We start from the raw sequence: 18,869 nt of genomic DNA on the forward strand, positions 1-18,869 counted from the left end.
TCGAAGCACAAAAGACAGAAAACAAACAAACCCCTGAAAGATAGCATGTTATCCAGGGCTAGAGCGCCCAAGGCTGGTTCATCCAAGGTATGATGGGGATTCTACCCGTTAGGAACGGAGGCTCCAACCTCTCGTTGATCCTCCGTTAGATGGCGGTGAGATCGCTATAGGGCGCCAAAGCCACCATCTGCTCTCTGATTGGCCAAGATGGAAAAAAAAGATCGTTTTTCCCATTGGCTAGAAAACAGACGCCGAGCGAACCCATTGGCTGCGTCGTCCGCGGGCCTTGGTCCGTTTCGAAAGCTTCTAGAGGCTACGGGGCGAGGGGGCGGGGCAGGGCTCGCCGTTGCCGTGGTTACACCGAGGCACGTGTGCAGTCCCGGAAGCGGCCGGGGGAAGCTGCTCCGCGCGCGCTGCCGGAGGAAGCACTGCCGGGTCCGCTCCGCTCCGGGTCCGGCCGGGCCATGGAGTCCATGTCTGAGCTCGCGCCCCGCTGCCTCCTGCTTCCCTTGCTGCTGCTGCTGCCGTTGCTGCTTCTTCCTGCCCCGAAGCTGGGCCCGAGCCCCGCCGGGGCCGAGGAGACCGACTGGGTGCGTTTGCCCAGCAAATGCGAAGGTGAGGGGGCGGGGCCGCGGGGCGTAGCCAGCCCGGGGGGCGGGAGGGGGCGGGGCCTGTGGGAAGGGTCGTGGCCTGGCAGGTTCTGGGCTGGGGTCTCCCTGGCCCTGCTGGGTGCTGGGACTGTCGGATCATCTAGAGCTTCGAGCTCTTGGGCCGGCCCAGGGGCAGCTGCTCATCACGTCTAGAGGTGGGGGTGGAGGGAAGGTCTCATATAGGAAGCTTGCTTCGAAATTAAGAGTTGGCTAGGACAAGGAACGTGCAGAGGAACCCACTCCGCAGAAACCACCGAAACAGGCAGATGAGGATGCCCTGCCGGCCTAGAAGGCGAAGGGCGAGTTTGAGGAACTGAGAAGGTCCATAGGACGGAGAAAAGGGAACCTGAAAAATTCCCCGTTGTGCTTTCACTACAACCTAATTTGTGTATGGTTTATTTTTGCTTCTTGAGGACGGGCTGGGTTGCAAATATTTATTGGCAGGCGGAAAAGGCTTTTTGAATTACATAGGATTATATGGAGGGGCTGTGAGCCTGTGTGGAGAGAGGAGAGTCGCACTCACAGGATCAAGAGGTCACTTTGTGAGAACACAGAGCGCTGAGGAGACTCAGGTGAAGGAGGTAGATTTTAAAAACTGAGAGGAGAAGGAACTGAGACCTTCGTTTTGTCCCGCTCTTCATTTTTCAGTTTCTTCTCAGACCTTTGCAGCCACTGCCCTTCTTTCTTCATCCTCGAGGGTCCCCTCCCCCGAGTATTCTGAAAATCCATTTTATGTTAATTCAAAACCTGCACCGGGCAGATCCACACAGGCCAGATGTTCCGTAAGCACTGGGAAGTGGGCCTGTTGCTTTGAGACACATTAAGCCTCCCATTTGAGCTGTTAAATGTGAGAATGGGGGCGGGGGACATGGCTCAGTGGGTAGAGCGATTGCCCCATACGCTCGAGGATCTGAGTTCAGATCCCCAAGACAGACTTAAAGAAGCCAGATGCTGCAATGTTCGCGTACCCGTTATCCCAGCACCTGGAGAGCAGCCAGTCTAGCCAAATCATCACACTCCAGGTTCAAGTGAGAAACCTTGTCTGAAGAAAAAAAAAAAAAGAACGGTATTGGAAAGGAACTCTGGCCTCCATGTGCTTACCCACATACGCACACACACACACACACACACACACTACATAGGATTTTTTGTTTTTAAGTGAGACTCACTAGAGTTAACGTAAACTCACTAGAAGATACCTGATAAAAGGTCTCACCTGTGCTAGGATGCATCACTGACACACTTCTCTAGTCTTTGGAGTTTTGCTTCCTTGTTTTCTTTCTTTCTCTCTTTCTCTCTCTCTCTTTCTTTCTTTCTTTCTTTCTTTCTTTCTTTCTTTCTTTCTTTCTTTCTTTCTTCAAGACAGGGTTTCTCTGTGTAGCCCTGGCTATCTTGGAACTTGCACTGTAGACCAAACTGGCCTCAAATTCATAGATCTGCCTCCCTCTGCCTCCAAAGTGCTGGGAGTAAAGGTGTACACCAGAACTGCGTGGCTTTCCTCTCTTTCTTTCTTTCTTTCTTTCTTTCTATCTTTCTTTCTTTCTTTCTTTCTCTCTTTCTGTTTTTCTTTTAATGATTTTAAAGGTTTTTATTTATGTATGTATTTTATGCATATGGATGCTCTATTTGCAATAAGTGCCTGCATGATGGAAGAGGGCATCAGACAGAAGAGAACATCGGATCCCATTACAGATGTTGTGAGCCACTGAGTGGGTGCTGGGAATTGAACTTAGAACCTCTGGAAGAGCAGCCAGGGCTCTTAAAGCTGAGTCATCTCTCCAGCCCCCATCTTTCTCCTTTTCTTATTCACAGTCCAGGAAGCTCATTTCTTTTCCTTAGGAGACATCCATAGACACAGAATCGTGGAGCTGGCAAGGATCTTCTAGACCATAGAAGCCTAAACTTGCCGGGCGGTGGTGGTGCACACCTTTAATCCCAGCACTTGGGAGGCAGAGGCAGGTGGATTTCTGAGTTCGAGGCCAGCCTGGTCTACAGAGTGAGTTCCAGGACAGCCCAGGCTATAAAGAGAAAACCTGTCTCGAAAAACAAAACAAGAAAAAAAAACAAAAACAAAAAAAGCCTAAACTCATTTTGTAATCAGTAGAGATTATTTTCAGTCACGGAGTGACTTGGCAAAGTTTGACCCTCAGGCACCTCTTACTACTGCATTCATTGATGTTTCTTAGTATGCATCGTTATTGTTAATTGCTGACTGTTGTCTGGCTCACAGAGCCTGCCTCCGGGCTTAGTAGTCTGAGTGGAACAGGCCTCAGCACAGAGGAAGGAGAACCTGCCCAGAGAAAGTGGGTGGCAGTCGATGGGGGTCTGGGGTCCATGCCATGAGTCTCCCACAAGTCTGGTTTCTGTCTAAACTGGATCTTACAGGGATAATGGTTCCCAGAGAGGCCCAGTGAAGGCAGGAGCGTGTGTGAGTTTTTCAGAACTTTCTTGGGGAGATTTAATGGAGTGTCAGGAGACTGGGTCAGAGAAGCCTCTAGAGGGCATTAAACACTTTTCCCAGAGCCAAGGGCGCCTCACGCCCTGAGGATGATAGCCTCCTTGTTAATTGGTGACACGCCTTTCTCTTTCACACAGAGGGTCTGCACTGGTGGGGCCTTATTCAGCACCTCCCTGTACCCAGTACTCAGCATAGGGCAGTAGTGTAATAACTGCTCGAGGAGGGTAGGAAGAAATAAGAGAATACTTGCACACAAAGGCTTGGCAGCCAGAGAGAATTATTGGAAACACATGAAGTCAAGAAATAAGACAGCCATAAAACACATCTCAGGGGCAAGTAGAGAAATTTAATATGAACTATTGGATGATTCCCATGAATTTTCTGAGTACCATATTTTATGGTTACACAGAAGTTCATGTTTACAGGAAGCACATTATGATATGTAATTGTTTACAAAGTATAATTGTTGAGATTGATTATTAAATATTAGATACTGCAGGGCAAATCATTAACGGTTGTTCATTGTGAGTAGAAGGATAATATTTTTCATTCTATTCTGTCAGCTTAATGTGCATGAGTATTTTATTATTTTTATTCAAAAATTTTGTTTACATTTACTTATTTGTTGGGCAGCTGGAAGGGTGGACAGGCACATACCGAAGTGTGCCTGTGGAGGTCAGAGGGCTACTTACATGAATCTCCTCTCTTCTCCCACCTGTGGGTCCTGGGGACAGAACTCTGGTCACTGGGTTTGGGAGTGACCCCTGTTACCTGCTGAGCCACCTCTCCGGCTCATTATTTTTTTATTACTATTTTTAAAGATTTATTCAGTGTGTATGTGTGTATCTCCAGACGTGTATGTATGTATGTATGTATGTGTGTATGGATATATGTAGTATGTATGTGTGTGTGTACCTCATTCACTGCAGTGTTTGCAGAGGCCAGAAGAGGCATTGGTTCCCCTGGAGTTAGAGTTAAGTGATGACTGAGCTGCCATGTGGGTGCCGGGAACAGAAGCCAGGTCCGCCACAAGAGCAAGTGCTCTTAGCCACTGAGCCCTTTTACCCAGTCCTGCTAATTGTTTAGGACTAATATTTTTGAGACAAAGTCTCACCATGTAGCTCTGATATCCTGGATTTTGTTATGTACGGAAGGCTGGTCTTGAACTCACAGATCGACCTGCCTCTGTTTCCTGAGTGCCGAGATTAAAGGTTCGTGCCACCACAACTGACTGTGTTTGGACATTTCTTCCGGTCGCCAGTGTTGTTCAGGCTGACCTTGAATTTATAGCCCCCTTGCCTTAGTCCTCATTAGACATACTAGCCTTTTTTTTTTTTTTTTTTTTTTTAATGATGGGATTCCAGGTATATGGATGGGCTGGGAACGGACATAGAACAGTGTACTCTACTTGTGGCCAGGAACTAATTTCCAGACAGAATATTGGTTTGACCAAGGCTAGAAAGGACACCCACCTGGTTTGTTTGGCTGCCTGCTGGCCTCCCAGAAGAACCTCTGTGCACTCAGTGGCCACCCTGTGTCTTCCTTCTCCAGTGTGCAAGTATGTTGCCGTGGAGCTGAAGTCAGCTTTTGAGGAAACCGGAAAGACCAAGGAAGTGATTGACACAGGCTACGGCATTCTGGACCGGAAGGCGTCAGGAGTCAAGTACACTAAGTCGTAAGTGAATAGTGTCGCAGTGGCCTGGCGTGCTGTTTGTTTGCTTTTGTTGGAGGGGGACTGGGGAAGCAGGGTCGTGGTTCCTGTTTTCTTCCATCCAGGCAAGCACACAACAAGGTCTTTGGCCATAATAACAGACACAGTTTGTCCACTGATTCTGCCACTAACAGGTTAGGTGACCTTTATAAGTCCTTTCTCTATGCCTTAAACTTCTCATCTAGAAAAGTGAGACCAACAGGAGACGTGATGACTCCCAGCCACTCGGACCTCGCTATCCAGTGTGATTTATTTAAAAATTGCTGACGTGGAGGGCCGGAGACCCTCAGCTGTTACGAACCTTGGCAGCTCTTCCAGAGGGCCTGAGTTCAATTTCTAGCAACCACATGGTGGCTCACAACCATCTGTAATGGGATCTGGTGCCCTCTTCTGGTGTGTCAGGGACGGTGTGCTCATATACATAAAATAAATAAATAGATCTTTTTTAAAAAAAAAAATTGCTAACATGGGATTACCAAAATTTTGTCTTTTACATACTTAGTTGAGTGAGGCAGAGTCTTTGTAACTGTGGCTGTCCTGCAATTCACTGTGTAAACCAGGCTGGCCTCGAACTCAGACATCTACCTGCGTCTGCCTCCAGAGTACTGGATTAAAGGTGTGTGTCAGCTGGATTACCAGATTTTTATTTTGGCCAATACAAATATAAAAAACAAAAACACCTATGTCAGTTAAGATCATCCTTTTAAAATGACATGAGGTGGGCTGGAGAGATGGGTTAGCACTTAAAAGCACTGTTTCCCCTTTGAGGAGTCCTGGTTCAATTCCCAGCACCACACAATCATCTGTAACTCCAATCCCAGAGGATCCAGCATCCTCCTAAGGCCTGTTCAGGCACTGCATGCACATGCCACCCAGACAAGCATGCAAGCAGAACACCCATACACATAAAATAAAAAGTTAGAAACTTTGAAATGGCACAAGGGCCAGCAGGTGGTTCAGCAGGTCAAAAAGGTTTGTCAGCAAACCTTACACTCACGCAGACATATACACAAGAAAATGGGATTTAAAAGAGCAACATGAGCATGCTGGAGAGAGCTCAGCCCGACGACAGTGGTTCTTAGCCAGGCCGTAATAGTGCGCACCTTTAATTCCTGCACTCGGGAGACAGAGGCCAGCAGATCTCTAGGAGTGCGAAGTTAGCCTAGTCAGTCTAGGACAGCCAAAGATATGCAAAGAAACTCTGTTGTGAAAAATAAACAATGGGACAGTGGTTTCTCCTTCCTGACGCTGCAACCCCTTAATACAGTTCCTAATGCTGTGGTGACCCTGCAACCAGAAAATTATTTCTCTCTTTCTTTTTTTTTTTTTTTTTTTGGTTTTTCGAGACAGGGTTTCTCTGTGTAGCCCTGGTTGTCCTGGAACTCACTCTGTAGACCAGGCTGGCCTCGAACTCAGAAATCCGCCTGCCTCTGCCTCCCAAGTGCTGGGATTAAAGGTGTGCACCACCACTGCCCGGCCTAAAAACATTTTTTTTACATGAAAAAAAAAAAAAAGACATGTTTCGCCATCAGAATGATACATGTCTAGGCACAGTGAGCCTACCCATCTCCCTTCACTTGGAAAAAAGCAGAGGCAGGAAAGTTCCAGGAGGTTTGAGGCCTCCTGGGTCTGCCCAGTGAGTTTTGGATCTCCCAGAGCACAGAGTAGAGCAGGAGGGCAGTGGAACAAAATGGTGTGTACTGGGGACAGTATCTCAGATCTGTTGTCCCAGCCGGGAGGCGGAGGCAGAATCCTAGCATGTTTGTGCTCATGCCCTACTCAGGCATGGTGTCAGTATTAATTACCACTTTGTCAGGAATCCCCTAGGGAAAGGGCCTCTGCACATGTCTGTGAGGGATTATCTAGACTAAGGCTAGCCCCTGAGAGTGCCTGTGGAGATTTATGATTACAAGCCACTAATTATTATGTGGCAAGACTTTTGTCTTTCTAATTTTCTTTCTTTCTTTTTTTTTTTTTTTTTTTCTGGTTTTACAAGACAGGTTTATCTGTGTAGCTCTGGCTGTCCTGGAACTCGGTCTGTAGACCAGGCTGGCCTTCCGCTCATAGGGATCTGCTAGCCTCTGCCTCCCAAGTGTTGGGATCAAAAGTGCATACCACCACATACAGCTGTATTTTTTAGTCTTAAGTAGTGAACTATTAAGTGTACAGAAGCCAGAGTAATAATAATAATAATAAATAATAATAGGTAACAGGTAGGACGGGAGGGAGGAAGGAAGCCAACAAGGACAACATTCAATCAGGTGTCAAAGCTTCCAGGAGAAATCCACTGGGGAAACCCTTAAGGTGGCCAGCTGGAGTTCTCCATCAGAAGTCCCCTGCAAACTGGTGTTCCCTCATGCTAGGCTTCCTAGTAAAAGAACAACAGACAGAAACAGTCAAATCCAGCTCTCACCAGCATCCAGCAGGAAGTTGAGGCAGTCACCTGGAGTTCCCAGCTCAGCTGGCCGTGGCTGAACTTCTGGCTTCTCTTTCTCGCTTCAGACATTTTTGTTTCATGAGATAAGCAGTAATAGCATCTGTTGGAAATAGTTTATCTCTGTGCTCAGAGCACACAGTGCAGAGCCCCCGAGATGAGTCTCTAGGCTGGCCCACTTTATTGTTTTTTCCTCCCTGCCACAGAGTTGGGGACCAGCCCATCCCCAAACAAGATGCCTTGAGGACACTTTGAGAAACGCATGCTGACATGAATGTGCGGTGGGCGGGACAAACCTGCTTTCAGGGTTAGCCTCTCAGAGAGCTGGCGGTTTGCGAGTGTAATGGACATTACGCCATGACCGGTGCTCACCTTGATGTCTAGTCTCCTAAGACAGGGCAACAACCAGCTAGGTACAGCCTGACAGGTAAGCTTGGCCATGCTCAGCGTAGACAGGTCTGCCAGATCCCAGTGGAGAGGCTGAGGTCATGGGGTGCAGGCAAATGATGTGAGAGAAACGGTTGCTGGGTACCTTGTGCTCGCCTTTAATCCCGGCATGGAGGAGGCTGAGGAAGGTGGGTTTCCCGGCAACAGAAGGAAAGCAGCGGCTAACAGTTGGGGATGGCTATAGGCAAAGTGCCTGCTGTGCAAGGGGGGCTTTGACTCTGGTCCTCGGCCCCTACATGACACCAGGCAGAGTGGTGCTCACCTCCGACCCCGGTGATGGGAGGGCCGGGCTGGATGGAGCCCTGAGACTTGCTCCTCAGTCTTGTCCAGAAGGGAAGCTGCAGATTGAGAGAAACCCTGTCTCCAAAAACGCAAAGTGATTAAAGACACATCCGCCTGCTGTTGGTCTCTATGTGTGTGCATATCTGCACATGAGTGCACACACAGGAATTTGTTTGTACACATGGTTAACAGACAGGCATGGTGCCACACGCTTTTAATCCCTGCACTCAGTAGGCAGACGCAGGTGGGTCTCAGAGTTTGAGGCCAGCTTGTTCTACACAGAGAAACGCTGTCTCCTTTTTTTTTTTTTTTTTTTTTTTTTTTTTGGTTTTTTGAGACAGGGTTTCTCTGAGTAGCCCTGGCTGTCCTGGAACTCACTCTGTAGACCAGGCTGGCCTTGAACTCAGAAATCCACCTGCCTCTGTCTCCCAAGTGCTGGGATTAAAGGCGTGCGCCACCACCACCCGACTGAAACCCTGCCTCAGGAAGAAAAACAAGTGGTTAATAAGTTGTTTCTAGGAAGCATTGGGAAAGACCTGTTCATGATGTCTTCACTAATATGACAAGTCTATTTTTAAAAAAGACTGATGCGTTTTACGTTATAGGGAAAAAGTGGAAGTAGCCGAGGTCTTGTCTGTTATGCCTGATGTCCTGGATTTGATTCTTAGGACCACAGATTTTCTAAAAAGTAGGAGCCAGAGGGATGGCTCAGCAGTTCAGAGTACTTGCAAGTCTTGTAGAGCCCCAGCTTCGGGCTGCTTACGACCACCTGTTGCTTTGACACCAGGAGACTCAATGCCTTCTATTGGCTTCCATCAGCCCTGCACACGTGTGGCATATGTGCAAGTGCGTGAGCACACACACGCACAGACACACTCGCATGCATACACACACACACATACGCACAGACACGCATACAAATAGATTTTTTAAAATAAACTGATTTAGGGTTAGGCTCAGTGATAGGCTTTTGCCCTAAACAAACCGAGATACTTGGTTTGATCCCATAGATACTCGAGCACACAGACCCTTCCCTTAGATCTGTTAAAATGTCGTCTCTTTGGTCTGTGTTCCAGCATCTCAGAGCCCCCAGGCCAGATGACCTGTCTTCCTTCCAGCTCTGCCTTCCCCGTTGGTGAGATGTGCAGGTGTCGGGCAGCAGGGCTGGAGGGACGGACGCTTCTCCATGAGGAGGGGAGGGGAACTTAGCACCTCTTCCGCTGCTGTCTCGCAGGGACTTACGGTTAATTGAAGTCACTGAGACCATTTGCAAGAGGCTTCTGGACTACAGCCTGCACAAGGAGAGGACTGGCAGCAACCGGTTTGCCAAGGTTGGCTTTGAGCTTGTGCCTCAGTCTCTTTGGGGCCAGGCCCTCGTGAGTCTGAGTGTGTCTGCTGGTATGTGTGTGGTTGGCAGGTCGTGCCTGGGACCGTCCTCCCTTCCCTCCCTCAGGTTCTAGGATAGCCGTTGGTATTCCTCGCTGAGCCCTGACTCTACAGCAACATGAGGTCTGTTTCTCCGTGTCAGGCACGGGCAGAAAGGCCCCATGTTGGCAGCTCATGTGGGTATCAAAAACACTAGGAGTCAGCAAGATTCTCACAGCAGTGTGAGGAGAGGTGTCGGAAGACAGAGACTTGAAGGTACTACAATTATAGCACTTGCTTCTCGGATGGAACAGGAGGATAAGAGTCAGGAGTTCAAAGGTAGCCTCAGGTACATAGCCAATTCAAATTGGGAGTATATGAAACCCTGTCTTAAAAAAATAAATAGGAGCCGGGCGGTGGTGGCTCATGCCTTTAATCCCAGCACTTGGGAGGCAGAGGCAGACGGATTTCTGAGTTCGAGGCCAGCCTGGTCTACAGAGTGAGTTCCAGGACAGCCAGAGCTACACAGAGAAACCCTGTCTCGAAAAACCAAATAAATAAATAAATAAATAAATAAATAGGTGGGAGAAGTGATTATCACTTCCTTCTGTGAGCCACCCAGAGCCGCCGCCTCAGACGCCTGCTAGGTGCCTGTGTATGCAGCAGCTTTTCCCTGGAGAAGGAGCCAGTTACAGCAGGCTCTTATCTGTTGCATCTTCTGTGCCTGCCACCCACATTTGCCCCGAGTTCCCTTCTGTCTGAGGATGTCCACCATAGCCCGTGAGCCCCCTAAGCATTTCAGGCAGAAGTTTTGGATTTGTCTTTAAAGCTTGTGGATTTAGTTAGTTGATCCATGGTTGCTTCCATAAAGAGTGTTTTAAAGTATTTTCTCCTGCTCAAGTGCAATGTGACTCACCTGTTCATCCCAGAATTTAGGAGCCAGGATGACCTTGAACTTTGGGGCCAGCCTGGGCTACATTGGAGACAAAGAACAAAAAGAAAACAAATTTAAAAATGGTAGCATACTGTTAGAAACAGTTCGTAGAGCATGGGGATGCTAGGTTATGTGTGTGACGTTGTTCACAGAGTCAAGCTGGGACATGAGGTGCAGAGCGGTGGCCAGCACTCAAGACACAGACAGGCAGATCTCTGAGGGTTTGGTTTTTTTATATATATATTTTTTTATCTTATGTGTATGAGTACACTGTAGCTGTTTTCAGATACACCAGAAGAGGGCACCAGATCCCATTACAGATGGTTGTAAGCCACCATGGTTGCTGGGTATTGAACTCAGGACCTCTGGAAGAGCAGCCAGTGCTCTCCAACCCTGAATCTATGAGTGTTTAATCCAGCACAGTTTGCATAGTAAGCTCTTGGCCAGATAAGGCACATAGCGGGATTCTGTCTCCAGAGCAGTGGGGAAGCCACGAGGTGCAAAGCCTCTTACATATTACCACTTACGTGGAAAGCCAGGCGGAAGTGCGTTGGACTTTCCTAGTTTGTTTTTCATGGTATGGAGGTGGAAGCCACAACTCTGCACAAGCCAGGCTGACACACTTATCACTGAGCTCTGCCCAAACCCTGTGTGTGTGTGTCTGTGAGTGTGTGTGTGAGAGAGAGTGTGTATGAGAGAGTGTGTATGTGTGAGTGTGAGAGTGTGTGTGTGTCTATGTGAGAGTGTATGTGTGTGAGAGAGAGAATGTGTGAGAGTGTGTGTGTATGTGTTTGTGTGTGTGAATTCTCTCTAGGAAAGGGGAAACGTGGTCTGGGGACAAGAGCTACCTCGGAAGCCTCTCCAGTTTATTTCACAGCGTAAAGAGTCCATTAACCCTCAGCTGAGCTCTGTTCTTACCAAGGAGAGACACAAGCTAAGAAGAACCTGGAGCCAAGAGGGGTCCGGAGGAGAGCTCCTTAGAGTAATGCATACTGTCGGGAACTGGAGAGCCGGCTCAGCAGTTAGGAGCTCTCACTGCTCTCTAGAGGACCCAGATTTGATTCCCAGCACCCAGGTGCACCAGACGTGCACATGGGGCAGGCAAAACACACATAAAATCAATGAATCTGATTTAAAAGAAAGAAAAAAAGAAAAGGCACTTGCAACCCTTTTTTATCCAAGAAATTTTTACGCCACCCTAGGTATTTAGGAACAACGAATGTATAGACATCAGACAGCACTTAGGCCAGGGAGGTGGTTCTGTGTAAGGTCCTGAATTTGGATCCCAGCACCCATAAAGCTGAATGCAGGAAGATGTGCCTGTTATCCCAGGGCTCCTGTAACGAGGAGGGAGGTAGCCACAGGAGACTGCCCAGAAGCTCCGGAGCCAGCCAGTCTGGCATATACATCAGCAAATGAGAGACCCTGTCCCAAACAGTGTTGAGGGGGAGAGGAGACCCAGCACCCAAGGTTCCTTCTGTCTCTATGTGCACATCCACAAACATAAAGCGTACACCACACCCACAGATCAGAAGTAAACGTTGGCCAAATGTTTGGTATTGTAGGGCACCCTGTCTTCAGTGGGTTTCTTTTTTTTGGAGTTAATTTTTATTTTGGCTTTGTGGTCATGGGCCCTGAGAGCCTCTGCTTTACCTACCTATATCTCCAGTGTGACAGGAGTTTGTGTACAGCCATTTCAGAACATTGAAATTCTGTTCTGAAACCAAGTCCACCTTTACTGAACACTTTCTATGAAACTCAGGTCAGGTTTCTATGAAACTCAAACAGCAGGGGCTTTTGTTTGCTTGTTTTGATATTTGGTTTTTAGAGACAGGGTTTTTCTGTGTACCCCTGGCTGAAACAGCAGTTTAAAAAATTTATTTACTTACTTCTTTCTTTGTTTATGTATTTTTAGCCAGAGTCTCTCTGTGACATAGATCTGGCTGCCCTGAAACTCACTATGTAGACCAGGCTAGCCTCAAACTCCCAGAGATCCATCTGCTTTTGTCTGAGTGCTGGGATAAAGCATGGGTCACCATGCTCATCTTACTTTTATTTTATTTTTTTAATTTTCAGACAGGACCTCACTATACACTCCTGGTTGACCTAGAATTCAATATTTAGAACAGGCTGGCTTTGAACTCTCAGAGACCCATCTGCCTCTGTCTCTGTTTCTGGAATCCTGGGATTAAAAGTCTGAGCTGCCAGTTCCAGCCTTAAACTGCAATTAAAAAAAAAAATCAAACATCATAACATAATACAACCAAAAATATTTATTTGGTATTTACAAAATAAAGAATGGTGATTGGAAACTATCTGAAGTCTTGAATAGGAATGTCTAGCCACTAGGGAAGGTGCCAAGGACATCTTACATTCTGAGAATGAAATCTAAGTTCACAAGGCCAGAGAGCACCTGCAGATAGCTTTGAACATGCAGGGCTGAGAGGACTGCTTGGAGTGTGTGTGTGTGGTCAGGGGCGGTGGAGAGCCAGCCTGAAGAGGGGGAGGGGCCAGGGCCGAGGATGAGCAGCCTTAGATGTGTACACACAAGTGTCAAACACCAGAAAGAGGGAGGTGGAGGCAGGGGTGGCGCTGCATCCCAGGTCTGGTCGCTTCTTCCAGGGTATGTCGGAAACCTTTGAGACATTGCACAACCTAGTCCACAAAGGGGTCAAGGTGGTGATGGATATCCCCTACGAGCTATGGAATGAGACCTCGGCTGAGGTGGCTGACCTCAAGAAACAGGTAAGGGCCCCTCAGCCTGCACTTGTGGGGGTAGGCAGGACTGGCTGGCCACTGAGGAGGGCCACTCAAAGCCATCCCTTTGTTTATTAGAGATAGGTTCTCACTATGTAGCCCTGGAACCCAGTATGTACGTAGACCAGACTGGCCTCAAACTCACAGAAATATGTCTGCCTTTCCATCAAGAGTGTTGGGGTTAAAGGCATGCCCACCATACTGGCACCTTTGTACTTTTGTGGAACATGGTGTTGTAGCCAAATGCCCTTCGAGAGAGTTGGGTGCCTGGCCCCACTAGTCCCTAGTGCTGTCTTCACAGTGTGACGTGCTGGTGGAAGAGTTTGAAGAGGTGATTGAGGACTGGTACAGGAACCACCAGGAGGAGGACCTGACTGAATTCCTCTGTGCCAACCACGTGCTGAAGGGCAAAGACACCAGTGAGTTGGGGCAGGAGGAGGCAGGGTGGTGTTTATCATCTGCCGTCCCTCAGGGGAGGTCGAGAACATGGGGCAGGGAAGTAGAGGGCATCTTAACTCAAGGCGATTGAGGAGAAGACGTGAGTGACCCCAGGCCCAGGAACAGACAGGAGCCTGGTGGCCACGGTGAGGCAAGTGTGTAACACGGAGATGGGTGGAAGACATCCCTGTAGCTGCTCCTCCCAGCACCCCCTTTCAGTGCTGCTCCCAAGCAAGCCGGGTCTGAGGCCTTTCTGCACCTTCCCTCAGGTTGCCTGGCAGAGCGGTGGTCTGGCAAGAAGGGGGACATAGCGTCCCTGGGAGGGAAGAAAGCGAAGAAGAAACGCGGCAGGGTCAAGGGTTCCAGCGGTGGCAGCGGCGGCAGCAAGCAGAGGAAGGAACTGGGGGTCCTGGAGGAGGATGCCAACCCCGAGGAGGAAGACGGTGTACAGAAGGCCTCTCCCCTCCCACACAGCCCCCCGGATGAGCTGTGAGCCCAACTCAGTGTCCTGGAACCAAGACCTCGACTTGAGGGCTGAGGAGCTTGGGATGCCTGTGGCTCCAGCAAGGACAGCCGCTGTCCAGCTTCAGTCTCCTCCCTTGGCTGTGACCTCTTCCTTCCCTTGAACAACAGCAGGAGCTGGAAGGATCTTGGGTGCTGGGAGACCCCCTCCAAAGGGAAGAGGAGGAGGAGGAGCAGAAGGCAGCTCTTTCTATACAGCCCCCTTCATGAGCTCTGGGTCCCACCCAGCATCCCCGAGGTGAAGAGCAGAAGACAGGTACGATGCTCACCAGGGCCCCCTTCACCCAGGATGGACAGAGCCCCAGGAAGGACTCAGTGCAGCCTCCGCAGCCAGGCCTGCCTCTTCCCTCCACCAGGCATTCTCTCCTGCTGGTCCTTGTCGGGTTGTGAATTTCAGAACTTCTTCTAGGATGAACTCAGGAGGTGTGGCACAAAGCAGCTGGACACCAGAGCTAGAGCCACGCCAGAGCCTGCAGAGAGGGCACCTAACCTGACCCCACTGGGAAGCAAAACCATAGCTCCCCGTGTCCACCCACTCCTTCTGAGGGCACCTCATGCTCTGCCCAGCCTGTCTCCCAGGGCTACCAGAGTAAACACCTTTTGGCCTTTCGGTTTGGTTCCTGGGTCCTCTTCATCCTCCAGAGTGTCCCCTCATCGATCTTTTCTGCCTGTGTCCCCCAGTCCTGGGGCCTTGATGGCTGTCACTGTCATTGGAGGCTTAACCTGGCAGTTGCTAGGAGGAACAGGTTCTGGGAGCACCGGGGGTGGTTTGGGGTCACTCAGTGGTTCTCAACCTTCTAACACTGCAGCCCCTTAATACAATTCCTCCTGTTGTGGTGACCCCCCCTACCCCTGGCCATAAAATTATTTTCGTTGCTGTTTCATAACTGTAATTTTGTTCCTGTTATGAATTGTAATGTAAATATTTTTGGAGATGGAACTCTGCCAAATGGATCGTGACCCACAGGTTGAGAACTGCTGGGTTCAAGGTAGGTGGCACGGGGCGAGGCTGAGCACGGTGACTGACCCTGTCCCTCAGCTGGCCCTCACAGCAGCTGCCCATGTTTCCCAAGGTCCTTCCCGCTCTGGGTCCTGGAGACTCTTGCACACTGAGGTCCTGGGCACCTGGCTGCCCTCCTTCCCTCCCTCTCCAAGGCCCTGCTGTCCCTTGTGCAGCGTGTTTACAGGTCGCAGCAGCAGCTCCTGGCCCTCCTGCTGTGTGCTGCCCTTGCCTGATGGTAGACCTTGCTCTGAATTGATCCCTCTGCTCTTCCTAGTGATTGTGCCTGGACACTCCGTCCGCTGGGCACTCATTGTCTCCCCACTGTCCACGGCCACCAAGGCCCCTTCTGTCTATACCCGACACTCAGAAGTTCATATCGAACTGGTGTGGTTTCTTGGCCTTGACCTAATGGTTAATATACTCTAGAAACTTGGGCTGAGGGAAGAAGGTTGCAATTTCAGGTCTTCCCTGTGCTACGGAACTAGTTCATGGCCAGCCAGGGTATGTTAGACCTGCATCATAGGGGGCTGGGGAGGCAGCACATCCTTAGGTGAGGCATGGGAGAAACCCGGTGTTCAGTTGGTCGGGGCAGAGCACAGGAAGCCCTGAGTTCAGCCCCCAGCACTTGCATAAGGAAACCAAGAAGCAGCTGGTGCTTCTTAGGAAGTACCTGCAGAACTCAGCCACCACCGGGAGCCACAGACTCAGACTTTCTTGATCTGATTCTGAATAGGACCTCTTGGGTCAAGTGGGACGACAATTCCTCCTCCGCCCCCTCGCCTTGTTCTCCCCCACCTCCCCACTCCCCTGGGATGGGACCCGGGTGTGGAGAGTGACAGGAAGTTCCTCCTTTGTTGGGGCCTAGGGCGGGCCTTTGAGGTTGAACTAGTTTGGTCCAGCCGTTTCTCCATCTCCAAGGTTGATGATCCCTGTCTAGAAGCAGGACCTGTCCTGGACTTTGTTCTGGCAGGGGATTGGGTAGAGAGGGGGCTGGGCCCAGGGTTAGGAGTCAGGGATTCGGCCTCTGGACCATCTAGTTTGGTCATTTGCTGTCATTAACCCACAGCACCATAGGGCACATCTTCATCCGTCACAGCATCACTGGTACTAAGAGTAGGACAAAGCAGAGCCCTATCAGGACCTAGGGGTGTTGGCCCAGTGACCCAATCCTGGCCTGGCCCAGGCCCGAGGGCAGTGTTACAGGGACTGCTGCACTTTGGCCTAAGCTCTTGCAGGGACTGTTCCCTCCTCCAGAGGACCTGCTATTGCACCCTTGAGAGTGCCCCTGCCACCAGCCCATCCCAGCAGGCCAACCTGGCCCAGTATAGATGGACAGAGGCAGGATTTGGCTGCCCAGGCTGGCTTCTCCGCTATAGAAACCTTTTAATTTGGGTGTTGCCTGCAGTTTTGTAACTTGCCACCCCCAGAAGCATTAGTTGGAACTGGATTTAAGCTGAGTTCCTCTTACCAGAAACCTTTGATAAAAAGGAGAATGGCCTGAAGGCCTTATTTAGGTGAGTCCCATAAAAACCAACTAGACTGGGCCCCCCAGCAGGTTCCTGTGCTTGACCTTTTAGGCACATGGGTGTATTTTTAGTTGACAGGTCTCTCTGGCACAGCCTGACCTAGAACTTACTGGCCAAGGCTGTCCCTGAACTTGTGAACCAGCTGTGTTACAAGCATGTGCCATGCACTACTCATGTGGACCTTAAGCTGAAACCAGGCGGAGCCCACCCCACAAAGGAACAGGACTCTGGTGAAGTCACACTGGGTCTGGGGCTTGTCCTCAGAAATGACTTGCTAGACTCTTAAGCCTACCCTGTAGCAGTGTGATACCATCCGTTTACTGAGGAGCTTGGGTCAAACGCAGGGTCTTGCCATGCAAGGTGAGTGGTTTTACCACCCAGGTATACCCCAGCCCTGCTGGAGGCACTATTTCTCCAGCAGCTTTTAATTCCCTGAGATCTTCCCAGGTCCTCAGGCACACTCAAAGAGGGTTAAGTGACACATCTGTCCTCGAGTGTGTGTGTGTGTGTGTGTGTGTGTGTGTGTGTGTGTGTGAAATGACAGGGAAAATGAAAGTGTCCTGTCTAGCTTTTCAGATTATCCACCCGATCCTTTTGTATGTCCAGGCAAGCCATGGCTGCATAGCAAGACTTCCATTTCAAAAACCCCAAAGTAGGGCTAGTGTGATGGATTATACCTGTAACCCTCAGAAAGCACAGGCCAGCCTGGGCTACGTAGTGAGACCATGTTTCAAGACAAAATTGGCCATCACGATGGCTTGGTGGGTCTTTTCCCTACCATTGAGTCATTACTACATTTTTCTCACCCTCATAAATGTGCCCCAATGCCAGGCGGTGGTGGCGCACGCCTTTAATCTCAGCACTTGGGAGGCAGAGGCAGGCGGATTTCGAGAGTTCAAGGCCAGCCTGGTCTACAGAGTGAGTTCCAGGACAGCCAGGGCTACACAGAGAAACCCTGTCTTGGAAAGAAGAAAAAAAAAATGTGCCCCAATGCACCCACCTCGGTTCCACTGTCTTCCTCTCAAGTCGGTGGTAAACAGATTTGCTCTCAGCACATCAACCAGACAGGTAAATTATTTTCTTGTAGCTTAAGGTAAATAACAAACTGCTTTTTGTGAATAATGCATCCTTTAGTTGGGTGTGGCTGTGCATCCTCTCAGCATGTAGGCAGAGGCAGGAGGATTGCTGCAAGTTCAACATCAGCCTAGCCTATATACAAGTGCTAGACCAGCCAGCTACAGAGAGACCTTGCCTTCCTCCAAAAACAAAGAAAAAAATTGTATCTAGTTTTACAGTTCTACACCTGTAATCCCAGCATTTAGGAGGCTGAAGCAGAATTGCCTGGAAGTGAGACCCTATCTAATGAGGAAAAGCAGTCTAGCCTCTGGAGGTAGTGGTACAGTGTTCAGCACTCATGTTAAGACTGAGACACTGGGCCGGGCCTTGGTAGCGCACACCTTTAATCTCAGCACTTGGGAGGCAGAGGCAGGCAGATTTCTGAGTTTGAGGCCAGCCTGGTCTACAGAGTGAGTTCCAGGACAGCCTCGGGTACACAGAGAAACACTGTCTCGAAAAACCGAAAAAAAAAAAAGTCTAATAGGTTTATCCCCAAAATGTTTTGATACATAGCATTGGATTTACTTGAAATTCCTAAACACAGTTTCACCTCTCTGCTCCTTCACTCCACAGGGACGGATGTAGTCCAGATTTGCCTTGAACTCTGTGTAGCCTAGGATAACCTTGAACTCTGTGTCCTCAGCTCCCAAGCACTGAACTCACAGGCGTGCACCATCACGCTCAGCCTTGAGAGTCTTTCTGAGCCTAGTGTCAGAGACCTGTGTGTAGGGACATTGAGTCCCCAAAGCTGAGCCTGCACAGAACCATTTGAGATTGGCTCTGTGCTAACAAAAAGTTAGCTAACAAAATGTGGGCTGGAGAGATAGGTCAGCCATTAAGAGCCCTATCTGCAGCTAGGGTGGCAGTGCACGTCTTTAGTCATAGCACTCGGGAGGGAGAGGCAGTCGGATCTCTGAGTTTGAGGCCAGCCTTGTCTACAGAGTAAACTCTAGGATAGCCAGGGCTACACAGAGAAACCCTTTCTCACAAAAACCAACCAACCAAACAAAAAAACACTTACTCCTCTGTAGGATTCAATATCCCCAGTACCTACACAGTGGCTTACAATCGTAATTCCAGTTTCAGGGTATCTGATGCTCTATTCTGGTCTCAATGGGCACCAGACATGTACTGACATAGATCAACCATACACATTATAAAAAAGTCACATAACTGTGGGTGACTTCCATCTCCAGGTTTCTCCCTGCACTGGAAAGGTTAAGGGA

The 18,869-nt window shown here is 49.4% G+C and overlaps 1 protein-coding gene across 3 annotated transcripts; it reads left to right on the plus strand.

Moving 5' to 3' along the window:
- The first annotated feature begins 412 nt into the window (after positions 1-412).
- Positions 413-14,891, plus strand: Cnpy3 (canopy FGF signaling regulator 3). Of its 3 annotated transcripts, XM_028766739.1 has the most exons (7): positions 413-615; positions 4,660-4,783; positions 9,059-9,117; positions 9,174-9,313; positions 12,904-13,026; positions 13,340-13,457; positions 13,746-14,891. In XM_028766739.1, exons 1-7 carry the CDS (start codon positions 465-467, stop codon positions 13,967-13,969), a joined length of 939 nt encoding a protein of 312 aa, XP_028622572.1. In that variant the 5' UTR covers positions 413-464; the 3' UTR covers positions 13,970-14,891. The 3 variants fall into 3 exon arrangements, 2 of the variants coding, with proteins under 2 accessions (XP_028622572.1, XP_028622571.1); XM_028766738.1 differs by lacking the exon at positions 9,059-9,117 and having other exon boundaries at positions 9,217-9,313; XR_003711331.1 differs by lacking the exons at positions 13,340-13,457; positions 13,746-14,891 and having other exon boundaries at positions 9,217-9,313; positions 12,904-13,016.
- Positions 14,892-18,869: the final 3,978 nt, after the last annotated feature.

The sequence above is a fragment of the Grammomys surdaster genome, unplaced genomic scaffold (assembly GCF_004785775.1).
Source record: "Grammomys surdaster isolate TR1022 unplaced genomic scaffold, NIH_TR_1.0 169, whole genome shotgun sequence".
NCBI classification, from domain to species: Eukaryota; Metazoa; Chordata; class Mammalia; order Rodentia; family Muridae; genus Grammomys; species Grammomys surdaster.

Coding starts and splice junctions, on each gene's coding strand:
- Cnpy3 (XM_028766739.1), top strand. CDS start 465: ATGGAGTCCATGTCTGAGCTCGCGCCCCGCTGCCTCCTGCTTCCCTTG. Junction 13,027..13,339: donor TGGCTGACCTCAAGAAACAG/GTAAGGGCCCCT, acceptor CTGTCTTCACAG/TGTGACGTGCTGGTGGAAGA. Junction 13,458..13,745: donor GCTGAAGGGCAAAGACACCA/GTGAGTTGGGGC, acceptor ACCTTCCCTCAG/GTTGCCTGGCAGAGCGGTGG.